Source organism: Maylandia zebra, linkage group LG17, assembly GCF_041146795.1.
Source record: "Maylandia zebra isolate NMK-2024a linkage group LG17, Mzebra_GT3a, whole genome shotgun sequence".
NCBI lineage: Eukaryota > Metazoa > Chordata > Actinopteri > Cichliformes > Cichlidae > Maylandia > Maylandia zebra.
The window spans coordinates 386,554-410,801 of NC_135183.1; the positions used below are offsets into that span (position 1 = coordinate 386,554).

The following is a 24,248-nucleotide window of genomic DNA, read 5'->3' on the forward strand; positions in this document are numbered from 1 at the left end:
CATCGCCCACGTCCTACACACCACTCTCAGCCACGTGGACAAGAAACAGGGTAACTATGTGCGAATGCTGTTTGTTGATTACAGTTCAGCGTTTAACACAATAGTGCCCTGCAGACTGTTCACAAAGCTGAGGGATCTGGGACTCAACAGCCGTCTGTGTGCATGGGTGTTGGACTTCCTCACTGGCAGAACTCAGGTGGTGAGGGTGGGCAGGTGCTTCTCCAACAGCATCACCATCAACACAGGAGCACCTCAGGGATGTGTCCTCTCGCCACTGCTCCACTCCCTCTACACTTCAGACTGTGTGGCCACCCATGGCTCCAACAACATTGTGAAGTTTGCTGACGACACAGTGGTGTTGGGTGCCATCTCCAACAACGATGAGGCGGCCTACATGGATGAAGTGAAGAATCTGGCATCGTGGTGCCAGGACAACCACCTCCAGCTGAACGTCAGCAAGACCAAGGAGCTGGTGGTGGACTTCAGAAGGGGTCAGCACAGAGACTACAAGCCCATCATCATCAATGGAGCTCCAGTGGAGAGGGTGCAGTCCTTCAAGTATCTTGGTGTCCACATCTCCTCAGACCTGACATGGGCTGCCCACATTCAGGTCCAGACCAAAAAGGCTAGGCAGCGCCTGTATCACCTACGACAACTGAGGAAGTTCAGGGTCTCTCCAAAGATCCTCAGGATTTTCTATACAGGCGCTGTGGAGAGCATCCTCACACAGAACATGACATCGTGGTTTGGGAACAGCTGTGTGAAGGACCAAAAAGCTCTCCAGAGAGTGATCCGTACAGCAGAACGCTGCTGCAGGATTGCTCTCCCCCCGCTTCAGGACACCTACACCAGGAGATGCCGGACTAGAGCAGCGCAGATACTGAAGGACCCGTCCCATCCTGGCAACAAACTGTTCCAACTTCTGCAATCTGGTAGAAGGTTCCTCATCTTCCGGGCAAGGACAGAGAGACTCAAGAGGAGCTTCTATCCCCAAGCCATCCGTGCCCTAAACACACACACCTGCCCTCTCACATCATCTATAATTGACTGAGACAGGACTCTTCCAGACACTAAACCAAGGCACAATGTACATTTCAATTCCTTTCATTTTAAATATGTTTATATTGTCTATCCTGTAAAATAGTCAGATGTCTATTCATATTAATGTACAGAATTCACCTGCTTGCTGCTACTACTGCACATTCACCCAATGTATATACTATATATATATAATGTTCTTCCTCTACACCCCCCCCCCCCTCCCCCAATTTTTTTGCACATGTCGAGGAGCGTGTCAGGCTACATTTCACTGTGTGTTATACTTGTATAACTATGCATGTGACAAATAATGAACCTTGAACCCTGAACCAGATCCCATCTGGCCTCAGTTCCCGGCGGTGATGACCTACCTCTCTGAGGCAGCAGCAGAGCCAGCGAAGATTAGAGCGCCGGTCTCTACCTAGGGCTTCACAGAGGGCGTCACAGACCGGAGTTTTCCGCCTGTTCCCCCTCTAGAGCCGAGGCTCGCTTCAGTTTTCGGCACCAAAATGACCAAGGTCGTTGGACAGCGACCGGCCCATCCCGCCAAACTTGACCAGCTGATAGCAAGGTTCACTGATCGCGCACATCAATGCACTGTTCAGTCAGCTGCAGTGACTAACAACACTGCCTTGCTAGCGTTTGTCATCTCCAGGAAGGTGGAGGAAGCAGAGCTGCCAGAGGAGCTGAAAGGCTTTCTCTGTAAAGCCGCTGACGCGATTCTGAATATGTGCGCCACTTCAGCAGTGTGTTCCTCTCGCATCGCTGCCTGGCAGACGATGGTTCAGAGGGCAACCTGGCTCCGCCTCCACCTCTGTAGAGGCCCTTCCACTAAAAACGGCTTTTCTTAGGTTTCTTTTCAATATCTTAGCTCCACAGATGTTCTTACCTTGATGGTGGGTGTGAAAACAGGTCAACAACAGAAAAAAAATAGTTATGTTTAAGCTAGAAATGGTAAGTCATGTTTTAAATGTGCAAATTTTGCCTCAGTTGAGACTTCCTGTTTTACAGAGTGGAAATTCCATCGAGAAAAAAAGAGAAGTCATCATCAGATGTCTCATTGACCATCTGGGAGAGGATCCAAGTGCCTTAATCAAAACCTTTGAGGTTGGTGCAATAAATCTGTTTTAGGAATATTAGTAGTTTATTTTAGCTTGTGAGATCATAGAAAAGTTTTAAGATACTGTTCTAAAGAAAAAAAACACTTCAAAGCATACAAAAGAATAGCATTTGCATTTGCTATTGCTATAAGATTTTGGAGCACAGTGTCCACATATTATGAGTACCGGTGATGTCATACAAATGAAACTTTTTGTTTCAATGTTTGGAAATATGTGCGCTTAAAACAGTTGTTTCTCTTTTTAAAGGACGGTGCTGATGCTGTCTTTGTTGAAGAGGCTTTGGCTGAGGAGGTGATGAAGATTTACCTGCTGCAGAATCAAGACAGGTCAGGCGAACCTACTGATGTGGGTATTGTTATTGAAGGCGTTACTGTTCTGGGCAAACTTGGGAATCTGAGCAAAGCCTGTTGCTATCTTTTGGGACTGTGCTATGCTCTGGATCTGAAATACCCCAAGAATTTCAAATGCACATTTGAAGCATTTCAAAAAGTGTTCATGGAGCTGGATCCAGGAAACCTTTCTGTCAAGGTTCAAAGACTGAAAAATGACCTCTGTTCATTGTAGACAAAATTTCACAGGGCTGTTCTTAAAGTGCTAGACTTGTTAAGTGACATGTAATGCTCATCAAAAGGTTCAGTTGCGGCATTACATTGTGTTGACATTCCTGTTCATAAATAATGTTTGTACCATAAACTGTTTTTGTATTAACTTTCCAGATTCACATTAAGGTGTAAATGGGAGAGTATCTTCTGTATGTTTTTTTTTTGTTTTTTTAGTGCAATCCTTTTTGAAACCTTTTTATTTAAATTATGGATGTTTTTTGGTCACTCTTTAGTTATAATCTTCCCAATTTTTTGGAATCAAAATAAGATGTTCAAAAACTATGTCACAGTGCAAATGTTTTTTTTTTTTTCAGGATTTATATTTTTTTGGGATCTTAATTTTATTTTTGTCATTTGACCTTTTCTGAAAAGGTAAAGCACTGCGTTCACTTGAGCCACTTTTATTCTTTGTATGGCAGGTACATTTTTCTTGTTGTTAGCATCAATATGCCAGTTTTACAGAGTTTTATCAAGCATGCCAATTTGGATGCAATTTTATTAAATAAGGCTGTTGTGACTGAAATTTTATCCAAGTTTTATCCACTGAATGTAGAACAGATTTCAGCTCACTGTGTTCAGAGAAGGAATCTGCTAAATGTGTGATTCACAAAAAAGCTGTTTAAAATAAATCATTGTGAACAATGTTGAACTGACGTGGTTCTTTTTTCCTGTGTGTGTGTATAAATAAAATAACCACTTAATTGTAATTAACGTTTTTGCTTAAGTTAACTTAAAAATATTAAGTAAATTGAACCATTATTTAAAAACAAATAATTGTAATGGTGTAGGTTAAATGTGCCAAGCATTTCAGCATTTCCTAATTAATATTTTATGTAGTTTGAACTTTTGGTTACTGTTGTTTTTGTCATGGTCGCTGTGTGGCAGGCAGGATGAGGACCCAAAATGCAAACTCACGGACTCAGGGGATAAACTCAAAATGCAGCTTTATTGCTGACAGGTGACAAACGAAAGCAGTGATACCAAAGCAATACAAAACTAAACTACACTGGGAAAAGCTAATTGTAACATATACCAGAAGACACGGGGAGAACCACACACAGCATGAGGGAGAACGCGACGCCGAACAGAGGGAGACGCAGACAGAAATACACAGAGGGTTAACGAGGAAAGTGGGAACACACGGGGAACACAGCTGACATAGATAACCATAACGAGACAGGGCGGGGTGAACATAACACTGACGGGAGACGGGCAGAGTCAAACAGGAAGTACAGAGGTTCAGACAGGAGGAGGGAGAGCACGGGGAAAACACAGACATACGGGCTGGGGAAACATGGAATAGAACATAAGGAGAGAAGAGGGCTCACAGATACACAAAGGGGCACACAGGGGGTAAAAGCCACGAAGGGAAAACACTTAGGGAACAACACAACAGGGCAACTCAGGAAACATGGCCTAAATAGGGAACAAAATACAAACATACAAGAAAACTAAGAATACTGGGCCAACATGGCCCAGGACCATGACAGTTTTAACTTACATTTTCAATTGTACTTACTCAATTTTGTATGTTACTGTAACATCTTTAATTGTTCATAACAACTTATTCCATTTTAGTTGGATTTACTCAATTAATAAGGTGTATTTAAGAGATGTGATTGTTTTTGCATTTACTCATTATTTTTGAGTGTAAAAGTGTTGCACCAAAATATTTAAGTAATTATCAGTTTTAGTTCTTAGAGTGTAGAGTGTGCTGTAGCGTACAGTGTACGCTGTAAACTGACTGGTTTCCTTTGCATCAGTCTGCATCTCCCAGTTACTTTTTGTGTTTCCCACACATTTTTTCCCCTGGGCCCTGTTTCAGGAAGCCGGTTTAGAAAACTCAGAGTGAAAAACGATACTCAGGGTTGAGTAACCCCGAACTGTCCAACTCGGAATATTCGGTTTCAGAAAGGCTGATAACAATTAGTTCAGTCAACGCGGAGTTGCTTTAACCCCAAGTGAAGCGCGCGGACGAGGATACATAAAGCCCTGATAAGCGGAGCACAGATTAAGCGAGTCACCATGGAGACGGAGGGAAAGAAGGCGCGGTCAATGTATTTTACAGCGCTTGAGGCCGAAATTCTGATGGCAGCATATGCCGATAACATGCAAATTCCGCGGAAAAAAGTAAAGTTAGCCACAGCTGCAAAAGACAGGGAGCATGCATGGCAAAACATAGCCGACAGAGTCAATGCGTGAGTGTTAATATAAACATTGATCTAGGGATTTCCACCCATTTAACACGTTATTTTATCATATGTTATTTTATTTGTTATTTTATACATTTTATTTTGTGCTGTGATGTGAGCGCAGGTGCAACTCAACAGGCCCCAAACGTTCCTGGCAGCAAGTAAAAATGAAATAGAAAAATATAGTCCAAACAGGTAAGGTGTAATTGTATTATGAGCCTGGTCTGTTGGTCTGTTTGTCCCATGTAAATCAATTGCAGTTAGAGGCTACATTAATTTCCTTTCTGTAAGCACTTGTTGAAATTATCTGAGCACATTACAAGTACATATTTGCTTACTCTGTATGCTCAAATGTGGCCCGTTATAGCCAACAGAAAAAAAGCGAAGGCCCGAAAGACAGGTGGGGGTCTTCCACCACTCACAGAGGCTGAGCAGTTGGCCCTCAGCCAAAACAGTGGGCGCCCTGTGGCCGAAGGCATCTCTGCGGGGACGTCCTCTGAGTCAATAACCCCGCAAGACACAAGTGCCTACATAAGGGGTAAATTCAAAATAATACATGATGTGCATACATCCTTTCTTCACAGTCACCTTTGCAGTGCGACACATTCATTTGATAAACTCTTTACCATAATGGATTATTTTGTAGTGAAGTTATTTTCCTACTGATTTTGCCTTCCCTCAGGCTTGGTTGTCTTTGAGAGCATAATGACAATGAAGTGTAAGGTGATTGGTATGTTTGTTAATTGCCATTTGGTCCCTTGTAAGTTATAAGTGACCTGTATAAACCTCATATTCTATCAGTTGATGGTGGTGGTGTACTGCATCTGGTGCAGCCTCCTGTTGAGCCAGACCAACATGCAGTTGTGAGTAATACTCCACAGATTATATGAGGTTACAGTAGAACAGCAATGTTGTTTATTTCTTTACTGCAGGAAAATAATGAAGAAACATTGACAGCTGTTACAGAGGAGGAAGCAACAGAGACACTTTATGAGGTTTACATCTTTTAATACTTTGTGTACAGGAAATACAGGCGACCAATAAAGCCAGTTGAACAAAAAACCTGTTTATTCTTCTTTCAACATGTTGAGGTGATGGGTCAAAAGAAATGATTGTGACATATGGTGTCTCTGACTGCACTTCCATCTTGTATGTCCGTGGGAGGGTCAGGATGTTCATGGTTTGGATCACTGCTGTTTGGTTCAGAAGGACAGTGTTCTCCTCTAATTGTGGCAATGTTGTGAAGAATCACACATGCCACAATAATGTCACATGCCCTTTCTGGGGTGACCCTGAGTCTTTGCAGGCACTGGAACCGGGCCTTAAGCATTCCGATAGTCATTTCAATTCTGGCTCTTGTCCTGCAATTAGCCAGATTATATCGCTGCTGTGGGCCCGGTTCAGGGTCAGGGTAAGGGGTGAGCAAATAGGGTAAATATGGATACCCCCTATCACCAAGCAAGTAGCCAGTGAACTCTCCTAAGACAGAAGGATACACTTCAGTTCAAATGTCCCTGAAGCAATTGGTCTTTATATATTTTAAAGTATTCTCAACTCACCATGTCCAAATTTTGTGCTCAGTGTACATTCACGGAATATTTGTGAGTCATGGACAGAGCCTGGCCACTTGGCTTCCACATTTGTGATAATGTTGGCAGCATCACATATGATCTTCACAGTGCAGAGAACACAAATTAGCATCCATTACTATGATGAAATAATTTGTTAGTTTGAAATGCTACAGGGAACTATGTACCTGTACATTAATGCTGTGGAAAGACTTCCTGTTCACATAGTCTCCTTCATTTACTGAAGGAGCAATGATTGGAATGTGAGTGCCATCTGTACAGCCAATCACGCCTGGGAACCCTGAAAATAAATGTAATATTTAAGTAGTAGTTCAAGTATCACCACATCATGAATTAAGTTTTGGTCATCCTGATACCTGCAATTTTGTGGCATCCCTCTTTGATAAATCTTGTGGGTCTATGACCGGGGAACACCACAGACGAGTACAGGAGACGTTTCAGTGCAACTGTAACATTCCTGACTGCTCGACAGACGGTAGCCTTGGAAACGTGCTCAGCTTCACCAATATTATACAGAAAGCTCCCGTTTGCAAAAAACCGAAGTGCAATACAAATAATATGTACAGAACTGAGAGAATGTCCGCGATGTGTCACATGCGTAATATATGGCCTGAGGATGTTATCCAAATAACTTATAGATTGTGCTGAAAAACGGTAACGTTCGCACAGACAATCATCAGGAAATGATAAAATGTCCAAACGCGCTCTGATCACTCTCTCCCGGCGGAGAGCTCTGCGGAGAATTTGGGCTTCACGATCTACTGGCTCTTCAAGGAAGGGGCACGCCATGTCTGACACTTCCTACTGTCAGGTTTCCGACAAAGGGGCGGAGACAGTCAGGGTTAGTTGTAGTAAACCTGCTAGGGGGCAGGTTAGCTTCACGGCGTGTGTCGTCATAGTGACTCACTCAGGCTTCAGCTGAACTCGCTTTGTGAAACCGAAAACCCAGAGTTTTCGTTAACTCAGGGTATACTTACTCAGTTTTTCCACTAAACCGGCTTCCTGAAACAGGGCCCAGGTGGCAAAAAATGTGCGTTCTCTTTGCAAGCTCGTAACCAGCGCTCTCTGCTGTCAAGGGTGAGTATTGGTTAATGCTCATCATGTGACTGATGCAAGGCGGCTCCTTCTATTTAGCCAAACTGTGATTAATATTTAAATGTTTTTGTTGAGGAGCATCAAAAAAAAGGCATTGGGGCTCCCATCAGGAAAGGAGCAACTGCTTTTCTTTATCTATCTGCTCACATTCTTTGAGCCAAACAGCTCATCGCTGTTCACACACACACTGTGATCCGTCTCTGCGTGTGACAAAGGATGATTATTTTCTTTGTTCCCTGATTGCCAAGACTCTGGAGAATAATCATTTAAAACCAAAGGTTATTCTAATAGCAAAGGGTTTGGCTTAGGCTGATCCCAGACAATGACTGAGACATTTGTTGCTGGGGCTGTTTGAAAGAGTAACTCTTCTTCTGGAAGAATAACGTGAGGTATGCTGGTTTCGTCTATGAGCATAGTCACCACAGGTTGTGACTAGGGGTGGGTTTTGATTATCGATTTATCAATTAAAATCAATTCTGGCTTGGATAACGTGATATCGATTCATTAAAATCCTGAATCGATTTTTTAATATAAATTTATTTTGCCCAAAACGCCAGAATCTCAGGTTAAACCTCACAAAATGTCAACCAGGGGCGGAGCGTGGGGGTGGCTTACTGGGCTTAAGCCCGGGTTGTTTTGTCAGAAGCCCGGGGTCTTTTGGAGTGTAATTTTTTCATAGTTAGATGCCTGGCTGACAACTGTATAAAACAAAAAGTACACACAATATTCGAAGCACATAATGCACACTGTGGGAATTTACGACTGTGCGTGAATCCCCCCTGATATTGGTATGATCCGAGCTCAGGCACTAAGCGACTGAGCGAGGGGGCGGGGCTGCAGCCAGGTGCTCTTGTGCCTGTGAGTGCGCTGTTGGAGAAACGGAGCCAGCCATACTAAGGAGAGCTTAAGTTTGACCAGGTACCAAAGCAAATCATTCGTACCGTACAAATGACGGTGAATCACGAAAGATTGATATCAAACTGATCACTTGACCAATATTACGTTACTCGCTCTTCAAGTGAATCAACAAATGGCGAAATGAAAAGCCGAACAAATGCTATTGTTTTTAGAGTCTTAGCTTACGTGTGTTTATTTCATATTTTCAGTTCTTACCCTCCCTGACTAAATCGGTTTCAGTTATGTACTGAAATATAAGAATGGACATTCGAGGCTTCTTTCAAAGAAAAAACTCAGGTAAATGTTATTTTATATATTATGCTTTGTATGTTGTTCAGTATATTTCTATGCAAAACAAGAGGGTACACAGCAGGATATTCACATTTGTAACCAGATATTTACACTTTAGGGAGAAAACATTTTTACTGTACAACATCAATTTGTTTTAGATAAATATTGAAATATCTTTTGAATTAGTTAAATGTCAGAATAAAGAGAGACAGAGCTTCTATTTTTTATCACTTTCATCAAATTTAGGAGCACATGTACACTAAGTTTGTTAATCAATAAGAAACTCCAGACGATTCCATTCTGAGCTGAAGAAGCTTCTGATAGGTTCGTAGAGTCCATGTGAGTAAACTGGTGGCACAGCTGTGGATGCATATAAGGCAAAACACAGAGGCTGTTTCTGTGACATGGGAACATCAAGAGATGTCAACCAAAACACCAGGAACAGAACTGTGGAGCTCCATAAGTGTGGCTCAAGTTTGAATACAATTTGGTGCCATTTGCAATTAAGAAATACAGATAGTTTCTCTCTTTACTCTTAAAGTTAACAAATATGTTTTTATATTTATCTAAAAAATAAACATTTAGTCTGATTTGATGTTACAATTAAAAAAGTGTTTGTGTTTTGATCTGAAGAGTACATTAATATGTGGTTTCAACTGTATATTTAATGATTGTCAGCACAAAGAGGGAGAGAGAGGAACAGAGAGGGAGAGAGAGGGAGATGGAGAATGAGGACAGAACAGATGAACAAGAGCAGGTGAGACAGACATGTTAGTCAAATGGTTGTTTACCAAAAGTATCACCGTATCATAGGTCCTCATGTATCTCGTACCTAGTGTTTCTTTTTAGGTTTGTTATTTTTCAAATTCTACATTTATTAAGTTATTACGGAGCCCCCCAGGGGACATGGGAGAAAAAAAAATTAGGGAGGGAAAAAAAAAAATTAGGGAGAAAAAAAAAAATTAAGACGGACTTTTGCGAGATCTCGCAAAAGTATTGCGAGCGCTCGCAAAAGTATTGCGAGATCTCGCAATAAGTATTGCGAGATCTCGCAAAAGATCCCGCTCCTTTTTGATAGCGTTTCAGTTGAAGGGTGCGGTGCTACGGTACGGGGCTCCATACGGTGCGGACATGGAGGAGGATTTAGAACATTTCTTGCGGTCAAGAGAGGTCCCACACGACGACATCATGCACATGCAACAAGACAAAGTACGTATAAACAACAAAGCATTAAACACCGCGGTTCAAAAGGCGAGTAACTTGTTGAAAAACCGAGGTCGTATATGCAGGCCTTTAATGTTAATTCTTGTAAATATGTTCAGGTTCATTAAACATAACTCGTTAAGTGCACATATGTTTTGAAATTTCAAATCGTGTCCAAATTCATGGGCTGCATCCTCCCGAGGACTCGGGCTTCGTGGTCTACGTGGGCCGGGTTCTCAGAACGGCTGGGGAAATTGGACGGTCTAGCCTTCTGATTAGCGTCACCGCTGTCTCGGTGGAGTGTAATAAGCTCGTCCGTCTGCTCCTTTCTATCTAAAATATAAGACGACACTGGAGTAAATTCTCGACCATCTCGCACTTCTGTTTAATCAGTTTTCTGTGTGACGTTGATTAAGCGCTGTAAAACCAATGTGGAACCCACCCGGGGGATTAATAAAGTTTTATTTTATCGAATTTAATCTAATAACTTTAATCTCAGCCAAACCGTTTTACTCACGAACAAATGAAACACTGAAAAAAGCCAAACATTAACATTTTTAGGTTGTCTAAGTGTTTTATATATTAAGTTTAGCCTGAGTAGCTAAAGTCCGCGGTGATCTGAAAATAATATGCCGGGAGTTGTGCCGTTCTTGGCGGCTTTAGTGACCCTTGAGCTCTCGGCTACCTATCGAGCTGGTGGGTAACAGACATCAAGGAAAACGTCGAAGCACTTTTGCAAATATGCGATATCTTGATAAACCGAGAAGATATTTCAAGTTTATACACCCACGTTCTCCCCTGAAATATGTTTAAAAAAATTTTGTGACCCAGAAAGATTAATAACGGTCATTTTAAAACTTATTAACGGCCGCCATTACTGGAAACTGGAGTTTGGCTGGGCCGCACTTTGAATTCTGGGATATGGGCCACGAAGCACACACCGGACCCATCCTTCAAATTCGGTGAAAAGTGAATGTAATTCTTTGTATTACACCCCCTGGCATATGTTAATTTTGTTCTGGTTGTATACATGTTCTGTATACTGTTTCTTAATAAAGTTGAATAATAAAAAAAAAAAATAGGTGAAAAGGAGGACGCATTTGTCTGCTGCATTCGGAGGAGTTTACGAATTTAAAATAGAATCTTTGTAGAGATTGCCAGAATTGTTGTACATTTCTGTGCAAATAAAAAAAGAGGAGTCTACGAAATTGGATAGCCTTCGGTGCATCGCTGTGACATAATCGGTCTACAAAAGCGTCCTCAGGAGGATGCAGCCCATGAATTTGGACAATGTGATAAATACAGTTTAAAAAAAAAAAAAGAGGTTGCAGCCCATGAATTTGGATGTTGTTATCTGGCTGTGCCATTACCATGGTAACATGGACAGCATGGCACAAAATACTTGGTGGAACTTACCTTACTTATACCTTACTAGTGAAATATTTTTTAGTAACGTAGTATATTGCTACAGGAAAAATGATTCTATGTTTCTTTACCTTCTTTTAAATGTACAAAGATGCCCTTTGTCTGTGGTTAGATTAGTTTAGAAGTGTCTTTTTAGACTTTCCCAGCAAAGACATATTGTTTCGGGGACATATTGTTTTATCTCTCCCAGCTCTCAGCTGACGAGACTAGCACCATATATGGAGTTGTTTATTTTATCTGTTTATTATTTTCTTATCCTGTTCTCACTGTCTCTGTGATTTGTGCCAATAAAAATGCCAAGCCACTGTCCATGGTTGTGGGTTGTTTCCAGCAGCTCACCCGTGTACACGTTAAGCATAAAAAAGTAACTTTGTCTCATTGTGTCTCTATTCCTCCTGGGTTTATTTTGCAGGGTTTTCTCCCAACATATATAAATATCTACTACTATTACTATACTAATACTAACACAGCAACAGTAAAGTAATAAGACAGAAGTTGACAGAGTAACTTTTGATAATGATCATGAACAGTGATTAAGAACTCTATTCTAATACAGTTAGTATTCCATGTGTGCTAGTGTGGCTTCCTAGAGTAAAAGTATATTAATACCATTTCTCTAATGTTTTATGTCTGCAGGTGGATAAGGCAGTGCTGTCCGTCATGACTGATGGACAAATGGCAAAATACATAAGGACATATGGTGACAGACTAGCTGTCCAGTCCTTCTGTCAACAAACTAAGTAAAGCACGGATAAAGAGACTGTTCTGCAGAACCTAAGAGATAAAATTGCGGCACGGAAAGTAAGATCAAAAACCAAAGGAGTGCTGTGTGGTTCATCAGGTGTGTTCCAAAAGCAAAGTGAAGGGATGGCAAGACAGAGAAATACTGCAGCAGAGAAGACCTGCAGAAAAATAGAAATCGCATGGCTTCATTTAAGCAGTAATGAATACCGTCAAGTGAGAACCAGAAATGGTGGAGGAACAAGACATGCAACTGTGGAAAAAACTACAACTGTAGCTAAGATTTTGGAAATGGGAAAGGACCTGTTTTTTCCAGATGGGTACTCGCCAAAAGGGAGAGTTGAAGACTTTGTCATTGATATCTGTGATTTTAAAAGAAATCCGATTGCTTTAGATGACACTGTTGGCAAACTTTATGAACAAACCAAATTGAAGCTCCTGAGATTTTACATTTGCACGAAAGATGAAACATTGTTAACAGTTCAGTCCTCATCTGAAGAGGATTTTTCTGTCAGCATAACTGAAGAAGATTCACCGGTGACATTACTTGGATTTGACAGTGAGACAGATGATTTTGTCCCAGATCTACTTGAACATGGGGATTCCTCTGACAGTGACACTGGCAAACAGGTTTGTTAAAATAAGAAAGTTATTATTAAAAATAATGATCACTTTAAAGTTACTGTATTTTGTTGTGTTTAGTAGTGCTCTGTGGTAACATGCGACATTTTCTAATTTTGTTGTACTATTGTACTAGGTTTGACTGTGCAACTGCAATAAAGAGTTGTCTTATTCAAGTGCTTTATGTACATCTACGAATATTTGCACTTCTGAAGGATGAAATTATTCCAGGAATTTGTTGTTGACTTGTGTGGTAAGGTACATTTAATACATCTGTGAAAGACTTACAGCTTTTTATTCATTAACATGTACAAAATGACTGGCTGCTGAAAAAATAATTGAATTATTTTCGTTTGTGTCTTGTGTTTGTTTTCTGGTTCACAGATTCACAATTTCCAGATGGAACCCAATCCAAAAAAACTGAAATCACTCTGTGAGGCAGTGACAACACAAAGTCCAGAAAAATCCCATCATATGCATTCAACCCCAACAGACATTAAAAACACTGTCGTGGGACAGCGGCAGCAGACTGACTCAAGTGATCATGATTTCCCTGACCACTGCTCTGAAATTATTGATCTGACCAGTATAGTTCCTAACAAATCCTTCAAACTAGAGTCCTGGGACAAACTTCCAGAAGATTTGGAATGTCGTTTTCCACACATAGACGAAGCGGATACGGTTGTATGGAATCCTGAAGAGGATCTTGTCAGAGCAGATGGTGATGACACAGTCGTGATAACCCTGAATTATGTCAACAGTGAGGATCTCAGACAGGTAAGACCATGGACAGTTGTGGTTGATATGGTTCAAGTGTGACAAAATATGGAAATTTATTAATAATCAAATTCAGTAACTTGCATAGTTCTGATTTTAAAAAAGCTGATCATGCATTCCTGCTTGGACAAAATTTAAGCATGTGTGTTATTTTCTGTAATATTCTTTTGGATCTTAAAAGAAATAACTCACAGTACTGTGAAAGAATTGCTCAATTTCTATTAATCAGAATTCATCTCTTGTTTGTTTAAAACTTGATTTTTTTGCAGCAGTAATACAACATTTTAAGTAGCAATAAGTACATCAAGATCTGATAAAAACCTGTGGGATTCCACTGTAATATGTCTTTTTACTCTTGTAAGTGAGACATGTAGGCTGAAAATAAAGTGGTGTATTTTTGTTCTATTTCTTAATACCTATTGACATATTTTGCAGACTTTTTAAGAACATTCATGACTTAGAATAGGCCAAGGTAGAAGATTGAAGAAGAGTCTTCTAATCTTGAAGGGTTAAGGTGTCTGTTGTCAATTAATGCAATACTTCCTTCTCAGAATGCCGACACAAATGGATTACCTATGGATGGTTTCCTGCTACCATTGTCTTCAGCTAATGGCTTGCCCACACCCCATATGCAGTCAATACAAGAGGAAGCACCCCAGATTGCACAGGTAAGATGGATCAATTCAGGCAACCATAAACACCTACCTTTACATACTGTAGAGATGCCAAAAATGTCATGCTATTTTCTGAGGATATGGCAGTTTGTGGGTCTATTTGAATTAAAAGGATATTGTCAGTTGAGAGACAATTCCAGTGTTTTACATTAACATAAGATTAAACAGGAAATTTAGTCTTGAAATCAAGTTATTTACATAACACAGCAGTGAGACATTGTTTTGGTGTCACTATTGTGTTCTCTACCTATTTTGCACATAAGTGAGTCTTCTCATACATGTAAAGAACACTTGTATAATTTTCTGTGAGGCATACAAGGACATCCATCAGGCCACAATGTTAATGTTATATATAAATTGTCAGTGCAACCATGGTTTGGGAATGTACAGCCCACTAAAGTTAGACAAATAAATTTCAAACTTTTTCAGAACATTGATATTGTGTAATCTGTACAATTCATTTGCATTTCTTATGGAATGTGCATGTTTTGTCTTTTACTCAGGACCATGGACTGAATTTCATTGCACAAGGTTTGCGTTTAGATTCAAGCAACCAACTTTCCCCATCAAATTCAGGAGACCCACAGAGCCCCCTACATGTATCAATTCGCAGGATAAAAGTTGTTGATGATCTTTTGGCTGTATTTATAGACAGTCGCATTCTGAATGTGACTTTAAAGATGAACTTTGTAAATGAAAATGCTGTTGATGATGCTGGGGTGTCAAGGGAGGTTTACACTGCATTTTGGGAGCAATTTTTGGAACAGTGTGAAGGTGAAAATGAACGAGTTCCAAGGCTGAGGCCAGACTTTAGTGAGGCTGAATGGCAAGCAGTTGGGCAGATATGGGTGAAAGGCTTACTAGACCACGGTGTCTTTCCAGTGAGGCTGTCAAGGGCTTTCATTTTAGCTTGCATCCACGGAATGGACTCAGTTGATGTAGACATTCTGATTGCATCGTTTCTCAACTATCTCCCTCCTGTTGAGAGATCAGCTGTTGAGAAGGCTCTCCAAGGCACAATGGATGAAAATGATGAAGAGGACCTGCTTGACCTTTTTACAAGGATGGGTTCCCACTTCCTACCACCTAAGAACAACATGCAGCCTGCCATTGAAACAATGGCTCATAAGGCCATTCTCCAAGAGCCTAAGTATATAATGGATTGCTTCTCCACACCCATGGCACATCTGCAGCTGAAACTGGCAGACAAGGAAAGTGTGTTATCTCTGTATGAGACAAAGAAGGCCACAGGCAAAAGACTAGTGCAGCTATTTGAAGCAACAAAAATCATGCTGTCTCACGGAGAACAAACAACGTTTAACCATCTTCAGCGTTATGTTAAAAACGCTGATGAAACCAAAGCTGAAAAAATCCTGCGCTTCTGCACAGGATCTTCCGTGATATGTGTTGACAAAATTTTGGTGTGCTTTAATGCTGAAACTGGGCTCAACAGAAGGCCTGTTGCTCACACCTGTGGAGCTACCCTTGAAGTGCCATGCACTTACAGTTCTTATCCTGAATTTCGCACAGAGTTCGACAATGTCCTTTCCAGCAATTACTTTGAAATGGACATCATTTGAACTTGATGAGTGTACTAATGGTTAGAGCTGTAATTTTTATTTGTATGATTATCCTTGAGTTCATAAATTCTGTCTTGTTTCATTTTGTCATTGAAGCATTTGATATATTCAGCCGTATAACAAGCAGTCACAAATTTAATTTTCTGATGGTTTAGTTGTATGTTAGGTCAGATTTCACAAGGACTCTTTATTGTTTAAAATTCTTTGAAAATGACCACATCTTTAACTTCTGTTGAAAACAAGGTTTGTGTTTAGCGTTAGAGGGACAGATCACATCAAAATTTGCTGTACACATTGTCATTATTTTCTTTTACTCCAGCCATCAGCCAGAATAAAGGCTCGCTTTTGTTTTAAGTTGATTGTCCTCTCTCTCTCCTTGTCTGCTTTTGGGTACGTTCTCTCAACACACCTGCATACCCCGCAGTGACACACATTGGCTTGCTGTTTATCCATCTAGAATGTTTTGTCGTGAGTTGCCTAGTTTTGGGAGATATTAGCTGTAGAGATCTCTTCCTTGTTGAAAAACAACATGAAGCTACATAAGGTCTACATAAGGACTTTGCTACTAAGCATTAAGTACCATGTGAAACAAGAGAGGGGTAGGCTTGTACAGTCAATATCTCTAAAATTGGGCAACTCACGCTAAAACAGTGTGGATTAAGGAATACTACAGCTAGCGAACAGAAAAATTTGTAAATTTGATTTTAGGGTGAAAAGTCCATTAATATTAGTAAAGAATGTCACTATGGTTGCAAAAGAAGTTATTGAAAGTTAATGATAAGACCCTGTTTACAAATTCTTAAAGCTGATGTGGCCTATAAACATCATCTTGTAACAATAAGTCCTATTTTCCCTTGATTAGCTTCCAAAATGTTTACTAGTTGTTTTGTTAAAAATCATATTGCCATCACAAGTTTTTTTTTTTTTTTGAAAGGACTTTGCCATAATGTGACATACAGATGATTCACAATTCTTTATACTGTCTTATATAATTACAAATTAACAAGCAATGATAATCAGATTTAACAGTTTCTAGGATAAACAAGATTGTAGGCCAGGATTTCTAATTAGATTAAATAGTATATATGGTTAATTATAAAGTATTGCTACATTTTTGACAGATTATGCACTTCTGTCTACCCTTCTCTGAAATTAAAGTGCCTGGGAACACAGGCAGTCAATACACAGATGTTGTCGATATGCTTTTGTCATTTGCAATTTTTTAGTTGTCTGTACTACATAGTCCAAAAATAATTAGAAATTGATTAGATTTCAGTTTATTTGTCCGGTAGTTCAACAACACATATCATCCTTTCAGAAGTGGTGAGTTTTGCAAAAATAGCATTCGAATGAAATTGCTGTTCATCAACAGAACAGGTGGGTGCAAAGAATTTGTTATTCAGCTGATAAAATAAGCTTCAGATAAATTCAGTGACAAAAAAAGAATGTTTATATCTATTAGAAATTCTAAGAGTTCAAAAGGTCTCTATTTAGTTCTTTATTTTTTCAGTTTTGTTTAACCAACATTAAAAAACTAAAGCTCTTCTGGAATCAGAATAAATAGTTTAAAAAAAAAGAAGCAAAAATGACATGAAATAACTATATTTTTAGCCAGAGAAACTGGAGTTCAGCAAAATGCCAAGGTGCCCCCTCTCAGATCATGATGCCCCTTAGTACCATTTCATGTAGCCTGCCAATGTGACAGTTGGCGTTATAATATATATAAAGCAGCAAGGCATAATATCATATCTCTTCGATTTTAAACAGTATTCTAGCCAATATCAACAACTAAACATTCCCATCATTAACAAATACAGATGGTGTAAATAAAAACCAACTCACCATTTAAAAATTATTACAAAATACTCAACATAAACCACCATTATCTGATTAAACACTGTACATTAAAACTCCTAACACATTAAATTAAGATGTGTCTTATGTTTTGATCCATGTATCAAGCCAAATACACAGTTAAAGTAATTCGAAGTAATACACATAGACATGGAACTTGATAACATTTGACAGAACATTACAATGTTTTTGTGCTAAAGAACACTCAGAATATCATTAACAGGCAGAGACTCCCCTTTATACTTTAGTTCACTGACCCTCCTGGAACACAACAATAAATATTTCTATATAAGATATTCTCATAAATGACTGTGTACTAGAAAGCTTACAGTTTACAGTCTGTTTAACATCCAGAAGTTAGCTTTCGCACATATCACAGGTCAATTTTGAGTAATGTTCTCTGCTGCATTGTATGCAATTTACACTAATGCCATGATGTTCTCTCTTAAATGCATGTACAAGTTCACAGCCTGATATGGTTGGTGGAGTCAGATGGGACTCAGTCATGATGATATTGCACAGTTCATATACATCGGGGTCACATGGTTTGGTAAGTCGAAAAACACCTCTCAGTTTTACACATTTCAACATGTTCTTCTTCAGTGGGGCAAAGGAAGTCTCTTGTCCCGTAGAGCTCAGGTAATGTATACATTACATTAGGTCGACCACTGGGGATATTGATGTTTGCTGATGGCCTGATGGAGTGTGTATTCCAAACCTGTGCAGTGTCATCCAGCTCATCCTGTTAAAAAGAATACAGAAATTTAAGAAATGCGATCGCATGTACGTATATACATATACGCAAATCACGATGAGACAACTCACTCACTGAGAGGAAGGTTTATTAGATTTATGCAATTTATTATTTTTAAACAATCATGTGCATTTTTGTAATCATGTACTTTACCTAATGTCATCTGTACAAGTGTTTCACACACTAACTACGGTTACTGTTATGCTGTGATATCTTACATTAGTACTATTAGTCTTATTACTACCTGCTTGGCTCATCTACTCACCTCATAATAATCAATTTGTTTTATGTCACTGATCATTGTATTTTGTATTTGTAAGTTATTTTGATATCCCAATCGAAATAATTCCAAATTGTAAATAGTTAATATTATAGATAAGAAAATTTCATATGCCATGTCAACATAAACAACATAGATGTTACTGTAGTCTTGGTTGTTGAGCTCTTCCTTAAGGCGGCCGATTGCTTAAACCGAAATTATAGTATTTACACAATTTTTGATTTCATTTACTCCCTGCTCCTCTCACCCGCTTCTCCCTGTCTTGTCTCTTTCTTCCTGCAAGTCTCTCCATTCCCTAAACCTGGTACAGGGCCCTATTTCAGGAAGTGAAAAACGATACTCAGGGTTGAGTAACCCCGAACTGTCCAACTCGGAATATTCGGTTTCAGAAAGGCTGATAACAATTAGTTCAATCAACGTGGAGTTGCTTTAACCCCAAGTTAAGCGCGCGCACGAGGATACATAAAGCCCTTATTAGTGGAGCACAGATTAAGCGAGTCACCATGGAGACGGAGGGAAAGAAGGCGCGGTCAATGTATTTCACAGCGCTTGAGGCCGAAATTCTGATGGCAGCATATGCCGATAACATGCAAATTTTGCAGAAAAAAAGTAACACAGCCTCAGCTGCAAAAGAAAGGGAGCATGCATGGCAAAAAATAGCCGACAGAGTCAATGCGTGAGTGTTAATTTAAACATTGATCTAGGGATTCCCACCCATTTAACACGTTATTTATTATATTTTATTTTATATTTTATACATTTTATTTTGTGATGTGATGTGAGCGCAGGTGCAACCCAACAGGCCCCAAACGTTCCTGGCAGCAAGTAAAAATGAAATATAAAAATATAGTCCAAACAGGTGAGGTGTAATTGTATTATGAGCCATAGTGCTTGGTCTGTTTGTCCGATGTAAATCAATTGCAGTTAGAGGCTACATTAATTGTCTTTCTGTAAGCACTTATTAAAATTATCTGAGCACATTACAAGTACATATTTGCTTACTCTGTATGCTCAAATGTGACCCGTTATGGCCACTAGAAAAAAAGCGGAGGCCCGAAAAAAAAGATGGGGGTCCTCCACCACCACCACCACACAGAGGCTGAGCAGTTGGCTTCCACATTTGTGATAATGGGAACACCACAAACGAGTACAGGAGACATTTCACTTCCTCAGTTTCCTTTATCTCTCACTCACACACGCATGCATCCAGGCACGCAACAAAACATATTTTATTAACTCACCTGGATGAGTCCCATGCAACAAAACTGAAGGAGGTTTTTGTCCAGAAACCCACCATCAAAGTACCCGTTGTCTCTGATGTCTGCAAATAAGGATAACCAGAACTCCAGATACTGGCTGCGAAGAAAACACCACCAATATTCAATCCTTTGATTGGCGGTACTTGCTCCCTCCAAGTAACTCTCAGGGGTGTCGTTAGGAGCCACGGGCACAAGGAAACGCTGAAAGCCTCTAACATGGCCATTTTCAGTTCCAAGATCGCCCCTCACAACTCTAGGGCAGCCCTTTAAACGCTGCACCGCTTCTATGTAATACCCCCCGATCACTTTCAGATTACTATTTGTTGTGTATGCATTAAGCCAGATTATTTTTCTCGAGAAACCGTCAATACTACCATTGATACAGATGCCATATGGCTTCAGTTTGTCGTAGGAGTCCATGTGCCAGATGAAATTCGGCCCTTTTGAAAAATAGTTCCTCCGCCTGAAACGTACTGCTTGCCTCAGTGCGACGCCTCGGGGATCCAGCTCCTTCAAAACCAAGCGCACATCCTCTTTCCTCACGCGTAGTCCATGTTCCCTGCATTTAGCGTACATCCATCGGTATCCGTGAAGCTGCCCAGAGTACTGCAATTGGTTGTCTATAAATTCAACCAAGACGGCCAGGTCAGAGTACACTTTGTGGCGAGTGTGTCCCCTTGCGCTAAGAACTCTCTTCAGATGTCTTTCGCTTATATGAAAACTGTGTCTAATGCAAAGCACAGTTTTAATGTCTTTATAGTTTAGTCCAAGCTCAAAGTAAAAATCTATGAATCGCTCAAATGGGTGTGTGTCCTCCATCGCTGTGGTTGTTTCTAAGGTTTCAGTGCTGATTTGGAGGTCTATGGTACAGACTTTTGCGAGATCTCGCAATACTTATTGCGAGATCTCGCAATACTTTTGCGAGCGCTCGCAATACTTTTGCGAGATCTCGCAATACTTTTGCGAGATCTCGCAAAAGTCCGTCTTAATTTTTTTTTTCTCCCTAATTCTTTTTTTTTTTCCCTCCCTAATTTTTTTTTCTCCCATGTCCCCTGGGGGGCTCCGTAAGTTATGCAGGCTTGTTTGCACAACAAGGCTAAATAATTATATAAACTTTTCTCAATCTAAATAGTGGACTTTGGTAGAATTAAAAAATAAGTGTAGTGCAGGTCTATGATGATTTTTAGTGCTACTATCATCTAGTTCTGATTCTGGTTCTGTCTTGGTTAAGTCCTCAGTAGTCCTGATTTTGAACTGTTGCAGTCCTGTGTTAATTCAGGATCAGTTCTGGGTCTGGTTGAATTGGGGTTTAGTCCTCGTGTCTTGATACAGCCCGACTTTGTTCTGCCTTGCTGCTTAATTAAAAAACTAGTCTAAGGTGTCCTGCACATGTGATATATATTTTTCCCTATATGAAGTCCTTCTTTTTTGAACAAAACTCAAAACAGAGCCAATTAATCTTTCAGTCATTTCTACACCCCCCCCCCCCCCCCAAAAAAAAAAAAAAAAATCCCACATGCATACTACCCTTTAGGGCTAAGCCCCGGGTGTTTCAAATGTCTGGCTCCGCCTCTGATGTCAACAACCACCAAACAGCTAAAACAGTAAAAGAGAGCAGGAACACGGATTCTGCACGGAGACGTAAACACAAAGCTCGGACCCGCCGACAGATCAGGATCAGTGAGATGTCGCCTTTCTCACCGACGGCACGGACACAGTCGGGGCTGAAAGCCGACAGCTCGCTGATTCTGATGTTTCGGCGGTTTTGTGTTTACGCCTGTGTTTTTTTGCTGATTCTAAAGCTGTTAGTTTGATCTCTCTCCAAACGGAACCAGCAGCAAAAGAAGATCCAAACTACGCTTCACATAAACATCATCATGAACTCACTCTTACGGTGTGTTCACACCGAACGCGATGGACGCGAATAAAACGCCCCAAACGCCCCTAATTTGACGCGTGTACATTCGCGTCTCAACGCGTGTCCAAGAAAAATCCATCGCGCGTCAAAATATCATATTTTGACGCGCGTGAACCGGAAATGTGGGAGGAATGTGGGAGGGAGTTGTGCCAGACCGGTATCTTTGCAAGATGGCAGCTATCGAGCTAGCGCTTGAAGAGAGAGTCTCCCTTCTCTATGTACTGTGGAGAGCAGAGCAGCGGCGTAAAAGACGTCCTCGCCGTACCTGGGTCCATCAGGTCCTCCAGAGGCATGAGCAGTTTGGTGAGTTTCACCACTTGCTCCAGGAGCTGCGCCTGGATGACGGCCGATTCCAGCGCTATCACCGTCGGCCAGTTTGAGGACCTGCTTTCCCTCGTCGGTCCCAGCATTGCCCGCCTAGACACCAACTACAGACGCTCAATCCCACCTGCAGAGCGCCTGTCCGTCTGCCTGAGGTTAGTAAAACTATTTAATACGGTAGTCCTTTATTGATATCTGTGCTAATATGCTAATCCATCCAGTTATACACTGCTAACATGGATGTGCTATGCTAACAGTGAATGCTGTCGGTGTTTACTGAAAGCAAACTGTGGTACAGAGACGACTCTTTATAATATTTCTAGTGATACTCAGAAGGTCTCATCAAGCCCCGATTTAATTCGATTTATGCTGTTATCAGTGTTTGAATGATAGCATGGCTGTGGTGTCACATCAATGTATGCGCTCGGTGTTTGCTGATATCAAACTGTAGCATTAGGACCACTGAGTTAACCTTGTAGTGATACTCACTCCTTTTTATTTAGACCTGGTTTAATTCTGGGATAGTTGAATATTTGTATATAATCCCTGCAGCTGTCAGACTCTATAGCAGGGGTCACAGCCTTTATTAAAACAGAGTTAGATAAAACTGTGAACAGTTTGGTTCATCTCTAGTTACATGGTTCTATCTTGATAAGCTGTCTTATCACAGATTAATTTTTCAAAAATATTAATGATTTAAGCAAGGAAAGGGCTACATGTCAACATACAACTCTTTATTTCTATTAATGTCTTACTTCATTCCTACCTGATTGACATGTTTAGGAATTGTGAGTGATTGGCTCACTGTAGTGGCAAAAGTTGCTACCAATCAAATTATGATATGTTAAAGTTAAAACAAAACACAACTGTTTTAGATATTATCTAATATACATTTTGTAATTATCCTTATAATTACAAAAGGTTTTATGTAAGATTCATGTTTTGTGATTTAAATCTGACATCACAAAAGTATTTTGGAATTTGAATAATGTATTTTGTAACTGCAGTACACATAATACTGATTTTGAACAATTTTGTCCAGGTTCCTTGTCACCGGGGACTCCTTCAGGACCATCGCGTTCAGTTTCAGAGTCGGTGTGTCCACGGTGAGCCAGATCACCCCCCAGGCAGCGACGTCCATCTGGGACTGTCTAGTGGACGACTTCATGGCTGTGCCTTCACCTGGAGACTGGCGGTCCATCACAGAGGGATTCCAGGAGCGCTGGAACTTTCCTCTGTGCTGTGCAGCTCTGGATGGGAAGCACATCCAGACAAAGGCACCCCATATATCATATAGGAGACACAGACATTGATATACACTAAATATTCATTTCATTTCTTTTTTGTGGTGCCCAAATTGATGCACCTGCTTGATTTTGTTTAAACAATTATTGCACACTTTCTGTAAATCCAGTAAACTTCTTTTCACTTCTCAAATATCACTGTGTGTGTCTCCTGTATGATATTTAACTGACATTTTTTATTGTAACAACCAACAATTTATACAGGAAAATAATGTCTATTAACAAGGTTGCCCAAACTTCTGCATCCCACTGTATCAGTATAGAACTGAGACATTAATCATTATAAACATTTATTTGAAATAATATTAAAAGTCTCAAACAGAAAAACATTAAACATAAATATATAAAATATAAGAATTTACAGAGAGACAGGAATAAAAAGGACCAGCTGCTCTCCAGAGCAGGAACAAGGCTGAGGAGGAAATGCTCCATTGGAGACTGGTGTGGCCTCTTCAGGGACTCCAGGATGGCCAGCTCCACCGCCGATGGACCGTCCTGGGACCCGTCCCTCATCTGCCTCGGAGCCGTCCTCCTCTGTGGGCCTGTAAAACAGCACAAAACACAAAGAAATGAGAAGGCTGCTACTAGATTTTAATTTCAACATTGAAAAAAAAAAAAAACAATAACAGGATATAATCAGATTGGTTGTAGATATTTAGTAAAGGTGATCACAAGGGAATCCCACCGACTAAAAAGGTATCAGTGCTTGCTG

General features: G+C 40.3%; 1 protein-coding gene and 1 long non-coding RNA gene across 2 annotated transcripts; both read left to right on the forward strand.

The window, feature by feature from the left end:
- The first annotated feature begins 13,453 nt into the window (after positions 1 to 13,453).
- LOC143413115 (uncharacterized) lies at positions 13,454 to 15,109 on the forward strand. Its single transcript, XR_013093699.1, has 3 exons — positions 13,454 to 13,592; positions 14,144 to 14,260; positions 14,770 to 15,109. It is a non-coding gene; the product is annotated as an uncharacterized LOC143413115 (long non-coding RNA).
- Positions 15,110 to 21,894: 6,785 nt separating this feature from the next.
- LOC143413300 (uncharacterized) lies at positions 21,895 to 23,790 on the forward strand. Its single transcript, XM_076876100.1, has 2 exons — positions 21,895 to 22,387; positions 23,275 to 23,790. Exons 1-2 carry the CDS (start codon positions 22,128 to 22,130, stop codon positions 23,543 to 23,545), a joined length of 531 nt encoding a protein of 176 aa, XP_076732215.1. The 5' UTR covers positions 21,895 to 22,127; the 3' UTR covers positions 23,546 to 23,790.
- The last annotated feature ends 458 nt before the right edge of the window (positions 23,791 to 24,248 follow it).